Source organism: Sitodiplosis mosellana, unplaced genomic scaffold, assembly GCF_009176505.1.
Source record: "Sitodiplosis mosellana isolate CC-2019 unplaced genomic scaffold, AAFC_SMos_1.0 Smas_scaffold_15, whole genome shotgun sequence".
Taxonomy (NCBI): Eukaryota; Metazoa; Arthropoda; class Insecta; order Diptera; family Cecidomyiidae; genus Sitodiplosis; species Sitodiplosis mosellana.
The window spans coordinates 129,113-137,903 of NW_022595257.1; the positions used below are offsets into that span (position 1 = coordinate 129,113).

Here is an 8,791-nt window from a genome sequence, read left to right on the forward strand (position 1 = left end):
GATAAGAGATAACGACTTGATGTCTGTGATGAAGTTGTAGTACTCAAGCTGTTCTACAACTTTCTCGTAGACACTAAGTCGTTATCTCTTATCAGTTTCGCGGAATACGCGAGAAACCGCAGAAAACCGCGAAAAAACGCGTTTTTTTCCTTATCATTTTTCACGGAACTGATAAGAGATAACGAGATGGTGTCTAAGGCAAAGTTGTAGTTCTGGTCGAGGACTACAATTATTCTGATTCATTATTCCGTTGTCTCTTATCAATTACGCGAGAAACCGCAAAAAACCGCGAAAAAACGCGTTTTTTTCCTTATCGTTTTTTCACGGAACTGATAAGAGTTAACGAAATAATGAATCGGAACAATTGTAGTACTCAACCAGAAATACAACTTTGCCTTAGACGCCATCTCGTTATCTCTTATCAGTTCCGTGAAAAATGATAAGGAAAAAAACGCGTTTTTTCGCGGTTTTCTGCGGTTTCTCGCGTATTCCATGAAACTGATAAAAGATAACGACTTGGTAACTTCGGCAAAGTTGTAGAGCAGCTTGAGTACTACAACTTCACCACAGACATCAAGTCGTTATCTCTTATCAGTTACGCGAAAAAACGCGAAAAATTCGAGTTTTTGATAATCATTTTTCGCGAAACTGATAAGAGATAACGATTTCATGTCTATGGTGAACTTGTAGTACTCAAGCTGCTCTACATTTCTGTCGAAGAGGCAAGTCTCTTACTTCTTATCATCTTCACTAAAACGATGTGGGAAAATTTTGCGATTTTCGCGTTTTTTCGAGTTTTTCGCGGAACTGATAAAAGATAAGCAATATTTGTTACACCAAAATTATAGCAAACTTTGAGTATTACAACTTTGCTTCAGACACTAATTTGTTATCTCTTATCACAATCCAGATTTGATATGAAGTATCTTGGGGGCCCTGGAGTCCCCCAAGAACAGTAATATGTTGCAAATATGAAGAACAGTTATGGTGTTAAACGGTACTCTAGGTGGGACCTTACGAGCGTGTTATACAGTAACTTCACACATTTTATGTCGGTAAAGTCCTGCGTTATACGCGTTATGAATCCCAGCAACTTATAGGCTTTGTTTGTTATCAATTCAATATGCTTGTCGAATCTCAACTTGGAGTCGAAAATAATAGCCAAGTTTTTTATGTTTTCAACTTGTAGAAGGCAGAGCGGTCAACGAGCGCTCGTTCGTTCGTTCGTATGCGAACATGTTCGTTTGTTCGTAGAATCTACGAACATGTTCGTTCGTTCGTTCGTAGAATCTGCGAAATGTTCGTTTGTTCGTTCGTTCGTTCGTAGGTAAAATTTCATTTTTTTTTTCAAACATAAATTTTTCTTATTTTTTAAAAAAATATAGGAATGATCCTATAATTTCCATTAAAAAAAAGACAAAATAACATACACCACTTCTTTTATGTTTGCATTCGACCTTTCAGGCTTTTTATTCAATGAAAATAATGAATTTTGATTCGATTGTATTTTAAACAAAATTTAAAAATCTATTCAGTGCCAATATAATATTTAATAATTTTATCTCTCTCTCCGCATGCATCACTTTCTTCGTTTCACAACATTTGAAACCAGCATTATTATTGCTTCTATCTGTCGTATGCGAATATACGAACCAACATGAATAGAAGAAAGTGATTTGCGGCGATGTTCTTTTCGTTGAGTGTTGTAATGTTTTTTTTACCTTTATGTTCAATGAAAAAATTATTGTACATCGTCTACATCCTATAAAAATAGTATAGCATTCAATTATTTCGAATGGATTTTGCTTTTCGCATTTGAATTGTTCCGTTAATATCGCCTTCTCTTATTTTGGGCTGTTTAAATAACATTCATTTTTTTAAAATGGAAATTATGGGATCATTCCTTTATTTTTTTAAGAAATAAGAAAAATTTATGTTTGAAAAAAAAAATGAAATTTTACCTGCGAACGAACTACGTCGACCAAAATCGTTAACTAATTCGAAAATGAAGTGTTTCGATGGCAAGATCGACGAGCTACGAGACAAGTTTAAATTTTATCGGGACATGCCAATTTCGAACATCTCAAAATGAGCCGCGATTGAAATGAAGATCGGCTTTGGAAGCACCAACATAGACAGTAAAATAACAACCAAAATAGTTTGGGTCATCACCATATGAAAAATATATACCATGTATTATTTATTTATTCACCGTCTTATCACAGACTGAATAGCATAATACAATTTGTACACATCCCATAATTTTACACAAGCAGTGACACACCCCGAATCGGATCACCTAGTCACCAGCCCTAATGACTTCGAAGTGGCGTTCTGCGGCGACCGATTGTGTTCATCACCTCTAAACATATAGTTCCTCAAATACATTGTTGTCTAAATTTGCTACATTTCTAATGAATATTTGTCTCGATGCTGAGTCTAAAAACGTTTGTCTTACTTTATTGAAATACCTACACGCTAAAATAAACGGTTGGTTACGGGCGTAGTCAGTACCATAAGTCTCAATTCTAACTAGATCTCTGTTTCTCACATTTCTTTGGTTCCTATTGTCTACTCGTCTAGTATATACAATTTTTTCTCTCAGTGCTGCGCTAATCAACTTTCCTAATAGGAGATCATAAATTAAAAATACTGAGGCATTTATACGTCGCCTCCAAAGCGGTTGAATATTCAAATTATCACATCTTAATTGGTACGATGGCAATCTGTAGTTAGCATGTCTTTGGTAAATTCCCCTAAGTGCCCAGATTACAAAGTCTTTCTGTACTTATTGATGTAACATACGTATGTGTAGAACAAAGATCGCTGGATGTCGCGCAAGGCAACAAAACACACTGAGAAACAAAAAAAACTGGGTCGTGATATTTTTATATGTATAGATGTGATTAGGATTCAAACACAATTAATTTAATGCGAACATGAATGGATATTTATTCTATTTAACTGTTAGTTTAAATATGTTAAATGTAAAAATATTTAATAAATTTGGTTGATTAAACGAAATTCGTGCTTTCCTGTCTTGTATTTCAAGTTTTGTTAAGGAGACGGAAGTTTTTAAGACAATAACAAGCGATTTTCAATATATTTTGCTATTTCAATATTAATTGTGCATGTAGCGATTCTCATTGTGTTTCAGTTATTTGAATCATCTTCGTTGAACTTTGATGTATGCAAAAAGAAAACAGCTTATTTGATTAGAGTGCACTCTGCGCGCCCTCTACTAAGCAATAGATGCACTGATATGAAATCAATTCTAGCTGACCGCTTCCATTTGTTTGTGTGAACTTAAGCTGACCGTTTCCATCCGTTTGTATTCTGACAAGCAGATGGCATCTGCATACACTTTTTTATTCGAGTTTTCTTGAAATGTAGCTTTGAAATGGAAATAAAATCGTATGATTTCTTTCAGAATGTGAAGAAATTTTTTGGCAGAAAGCTAAATTTTCGCCCTAAACATAAGAATTAGGAACATTCAAATTATTATTACATAAAAGTTGTTGCTAGAATTGAAGAAAAATATCTTGTATTCTTCGAATGGATTTTTTAAATGTAAGATTTTTGACTTTGAATTTTTATTCAAATAAAACATTCACACAACCTCCCAACATACGCTTCTATTCACGTTTTAAATTTCCTGAAAATTCCAGAATTCTGCTCCCATGAATAAAAGTTTCCGTCATGATTTGTTCAAGCAACAAAAAAATTGGATTTGTCATTTTAATTGCCTGATTTATAATAAATTGCATTACCAATTCAAATTTTATTTCAGTGAAAAATTCGTATGTGGTGATCACGAACCGTTCGACTCTGGACGAAGATAGATTATACGCTAACATGAAAATATGAATGGTTTCCATATTCTTCTTATTTTCGTATTGCTCATTCAATTTAAAAGTATTGCAAAGTCATTCATACAACTAGACGTATGTATTTATGAACCTTTGCACCAGACATATCACACCACTTACAGCACACATACACAAGGATTAGTCGCACCGGTTCCCAGTTGAAGACAAACAAATAACCGGATTCAATTCGTGTACCCAGATCACATATGCTGTTGATGATGGCTGCACCCAGCTCAATGCACGTTTTTTTTCTTGTTTCATTTCATTTTTGCTCGAAAGCCGTCCATTCATTCGATTTGTCATATGCTTGGTTTTATCGGATGTTAAGCGGCACGGTGTCTGGGTTTGCCACTCACGCAACACACCAAATGAATGTGAATTTTCTTTTAAATGACGGTGTTTTCGGTTCGGTTTCCATTTTCCATGCAAGTGAGATTGACCGTACGGAATCCAGTGAATGCAAATTACTGTGCATATTTTATGGAACGGGTGCACAAATGACACCTGAGTACCATCCGAATTATTTGTTTCGGTAAATTAACCGACCCGTCCTTTTTTGACATTCTCTCTGTTTTTCTGACGTGTTGGAAAAAGAGCGGGGAAAATCAAGCAAATTGGAAAATCATTCATACTCTTAAGACTTAAATGTGAAAAGGATGCGACATTTTCCGAATTTGATACAATCAAATTGACCCACCCTCAGTTTCAAGAAAGTCAATGGATTCGCTGCCAACTGACAACAGAACTTTTGAAATTATTCGGTAGTTGTGGCTTTGGATTCACATAAAGTTTGCGACATAATTTACACAAACCACCATTTTTATCAATTTTTACCATATATTTTTCGAAGCGAAAAACTTTTCCATTCTCTATTTATACATTTTTTTTCTCTTCATTTTTGGAACAATTTCTTATTCATTTGTTTGTTTCCCCCAATTTTATGTGATTGCATTTTTGTGTACACTTTCCCTCACTTCGTTTCTTCTCCTTTTCCTTCTTTTTCTTCTCCCTGTAACTGTTATCTCTCTGTTTGCATAGTATAAATTGGTCGTATCTTCGCTGAGTCGAACAATATCTTAGCGCAAATAATTCTCTGCTCAACATTTATTTATTATCGCTTGTGAGAAATGCTACTGGTTTTTGTTATGTCAATGACCGTAATAAATGTTCGTGTAAATGATATGGCATAAACAAAGCGCTGGAGGGCAATAAACGTGAGACACACTGACGACAAATAGTTTTAGTCGTTGCGAATTGCTTTGATAATCCTTTTTTTGGCGTTCGTGTGTTGCGCGACGCAGCACAACCGAAAACACATTGGTGTAGGTCGTAAGAGTATTAAATTCTTATGTGCGTTCACGATTCATTCACTCTGCTTGGCAATGAAAATGGATGGAGTGTAGCGAACAATGTACTCGAATGTGAATGAACCGAACGGTTTTGTGAGTTGGATGATGTTACGCATTACACCAAAATGGAAATGAATACACTCGGTCTAGGTATTTGACTCATTCAAAACATTGTAGTTTTCATGTTTCAGATGCAATTGACTAAAATGAACCGGTTTTGATTTTGAGGTATGCTATTTATTTACAATTCGTATTTGTTTTCAAGCAATAAACCAAATAAAACATAAGGGATGATAAGTAAATGGTTACCATATTTGGCATTTATTTAGCAAATAAGACAATGTCCAGGAAATCTTGAATGTGAAAATGAATGAAATTTCAAAAACTTAATGCTTAAAACAGAATCTGAATATAATTAAATCGTCGAAGCATACACCAATTTTCATTTTTTATTTATTTTCATCTCATGCAATGAAATCTCGCTCCTATCATGTAGATTTTACTATCCCTTCCCGTTTATTGGTCATATATATGCATCTCAAATTTTGTAAGGCAAAATTTGGATTTCAGAATTCAATTAACATTTTCTCTTCATTATCGATACTAATTACAATGTCATCATCGATATTCTATTCCCCGAAATCGTCACAATCCTCAGATGGTGGTATAAACGATTGATCGTTGATGCCTGATTCAGAGCTAAAGTAAGAAAATGTGTGTAATCGTTAATTTTATGATTTATCAGAGGCATATGAACGAGTTACTCTCAGTTTGACGTTAAAAATTCGAAATGAGCTTACCGAGTGGTGAAGTATTCGATGATGAATTGATACAAATCAGCTTCGCCACCATTTTCATTGTAATGGCATAGACATGTGAACAGTTCACCTGAAATCAAGCAGAGTGTTTATCATTCTAATTCGTTTTGAAAACAGCGAAAAGTAAGCACTCTTACCAATTTGCACTCCTTGCATCACTAAGAATTCGTGGATCCTTAGCAGGTCGCTTCGAAGCTGATCGTCACCGAATGTGTAATACACGAGTGGACGATCTGTAATGCAGCATGCCATCAACTGAAGTAGTGACTTGAGGTGTTTATCACCTCCAAAAATATCACAGCCCCATTTTCCTGTGGTCACACCTGGAGCTCGACCCGACATATCGTATTTAAAACCAATGAATGCCTTATTCAATTCACACTTCAGCATGTCTTTTTGATACTGTTGCGCTTTATTTGAAAAATTTTCGGCATCAATTGCAACAATTGCACTCTTTCTGCGTCGACACAAATCAAGCGGCGTTTCATCATTGCAGTCGCCAGTCCATTTAAATGTTGACGCATAGCCTTCATAGTTGTTAAATCGTTCACAGCCAACAATAATCATGCATTCGTTGTTGCCAAAGCGTTCAGTAAACAATCGACTGCATATCAGTTCGGGATAGATCACGAATAAGATTTCTTCTTGAACACAGCCACGGCCGAGCGTACCACCGCCCACAAATTTATTCACAAAGTCAACCTGCAACAGACCTTTACCATCATTCTCAATCTTACCATCGTTCGTCACGTGCAGTTGTGTGCCGGAAAAGGTCTTCTCAATCTGATCCCATTGTGGAAGCTCTTCATCAGGTATTGAGCGCCGCGTGAATGTCACGACACCGGTGGGCACTATTTGCGGAAAAGCATTGAAAAGCATTATTAGCCAAAATGAATGCAATACAAACAAATGTATACTCACTCTGTGAACAAACTCGTCGGAAATAATTGTAGATACATCTTATCTTCTCGATCGTCTGATCACCATCGGCCGCATACAATTCACCAAAATTTATTGACGGATAGCTTCGATACTCTCCCCTACGGTATTCATTGCGGTGCGGAAATGTACATAGAAAAGCGTTTGCCAATAAACATGCGATTTGCTTTTGGCTCAACGATATCGATTGGTTTTGACCTTGCTTCAACAGTGGAATAGTACTTTTAATAATTTCGGGCAACTGCAATGCAAGCTCGATCATTGCCGGCAATGTTTGATTGAAAAATGATTTGGATTCGTTCTCATCAAGTTTCTGCGCATTAATCAAAAACAAAGAAATTAGTTAGATTTTGCGATGAAATCACTGAAATTCCAATTTTATATAGTATTGTTGAATTGAGAAGAATTTTTGAGAAACGATAAAAAATCTTTTTCTTTAAAATAAAGAAATGATTTAACTCGTTCGCTTGCCTAGTCATTTAGAGTGTTGTTTCAAATCAATTTCTCATTGATTTACAAAATGGTTGAAAGCCGTTCTCAATACTGTTTCATTGGAGTATTGGAATAATACGTTTTTGAGAAACTCACTTCGAAAAATGCGTGCAATGATTTGAATCGCTGATGTTTAATGTCCTGGTTATATGTTAAGATGGCATGTTCCAGATTTTTGCTGCTAGAATGTTCCCTCCACAGTGATTTTTGGATGAGTTCCCATCGTGAAGAATCGGTTACGTATCTCGCTAGAAAATTCTGTCCATGTAACAGATATTAAATTAAGTGACATCGTTCTTGGGCATTGTTGGGTGTTTATTTTGGATTAAATTTGGGGTTGATTCATATGTGTGAAAAGCAAAACAGGAAGAAAAAAACACATTACCAGAGTACTGTTCGTTTTGTATACATTGTGTGGGTCGAACGGCATTCGAACATGATCCCGGTCCCTCGGAATAGATGGCTCTAGCAATTGATTCGGATCTTGTGGAATTGGCAACTGAAAAAGAGCAATGTGGTTCTGGATGCGTGGCATATTATCGTCACCGCGATGAGTCTCGTCCATTTTGTTTCCACTGAATGAGCTCTTTTTTATCAAATACTCTACAATTTCTTTAGGTTTCAACCAATTTGCATTAACTAAACGCATATTCAAAATGTCAAAATCACAGAACAAATAAAATTAATTTCTCTCCGTTTCTATCTGTTGATTTAATAATTTGTTGATGCAAAAAATTGCTTGGCTAAACTGTTTTAGACATTTATTTCCAATGTTAGACGTAGATTCGTATAGCTGTTTTTTGATTGCTGATCACAGAAGTTGATACATTTTTGGGAGAAAAAAAAATCAAGTTGACACCTATAGAAGAAAAGAACAACTTAATAACAACATCTATAAATGATGCAGATTAGTGCAAAAAAGAGACAAATAAAGTTGCGAGCAAAAGTTACACAACTGAGCGGAAAAGACGTTTTTTGCATTTTTTTTTCGCTACTGGAAATAGATCGGCAATTCCACACGAAATCAGAGAAGAGTTGTAATGTGAGGTCGCCGAATTGGCTGAAAATTGGTTGAAAATTGGCTTGGAGTCTTGTTTTCGATAGAAAATGAGAAAACCAAAATCTTAGGGCTGTAAGTGGCCCACATTCCTGAGTTCACCCAGTGTAAATTTTGCAAAAAATTGAAAAAAATCAAAAAAAGGGTTTGCGCTAACTGAAATCTAACTAAAAAGTTGTTGACACATTGCCAAATCACTGGTACCGTTGGAAAGGGAATCGATGGGGCTACAAAAAAAAATAAGTCACCTTCACCTTGATTGGGGCC

The 8,791-nt window shown here is 35.6% G+C and overlaps 1 protein-coding gene across 1 annotated transcript; it reads right to left on the reverse strand.

Annotated features, from left to right (window-relative positions):
• Positions 1 to 5,571: 5,571 nt before the first annotated feature.
• Positions 5,572 to 7,950, reverse strand: LOC129568063 (poly(ADP-ribose) glycohydrolase-like). The gene is made up of 6 exons (XM_055445589.1): positions 7,853 to 7,950; positions 7,564 to 7,725; positions 6,958 to 7,288; positions 6,174 to 6,887; positions 6,019 to 6,106; positions 5,572 to 5,917 (listed from the first exon to the last, which is right to left on the reverse strand). The coding sequence occupies exons 1-6, from the start codon at positions 7,895 to 7,897 to the stop codon at positions 5,848 to 5,850; spliced, it is 1,410 nt and encodes a 469-aa protein (XP_055301564.1). The 5' UTR covers positions 7,898 to 7,950; the 3' UTR covers positions 5,572 to 5,847.
• Positions 7,951 to 8,791: the final 841 nt, after the last annotated feature.

Excerpts from the sequence above, each read along its gene's own strand:
- LOC129568063 (XM_055445589.1), bottom strand. The coding sequence starts at position 7,897 with ATGCCGTTCGACCCACACAATGTATACAAAACGAACAGTACTCTG. Across the intron at positions 7,726-7,852 it reads ACAAAACGAACAGTACTCTG|AATTTTCTAGCGAGATACGT; the intron begins GTAATGTGTTTT and ends TTACATGGACAG. Across the intron at positions 7,289-7,563 it reads CATTGCACGCATTTTTCGAA|AAACTTGATGAGAACGAATC; the intron begins GTGAGTTTCTCA and ends ATTAATGCGCAG.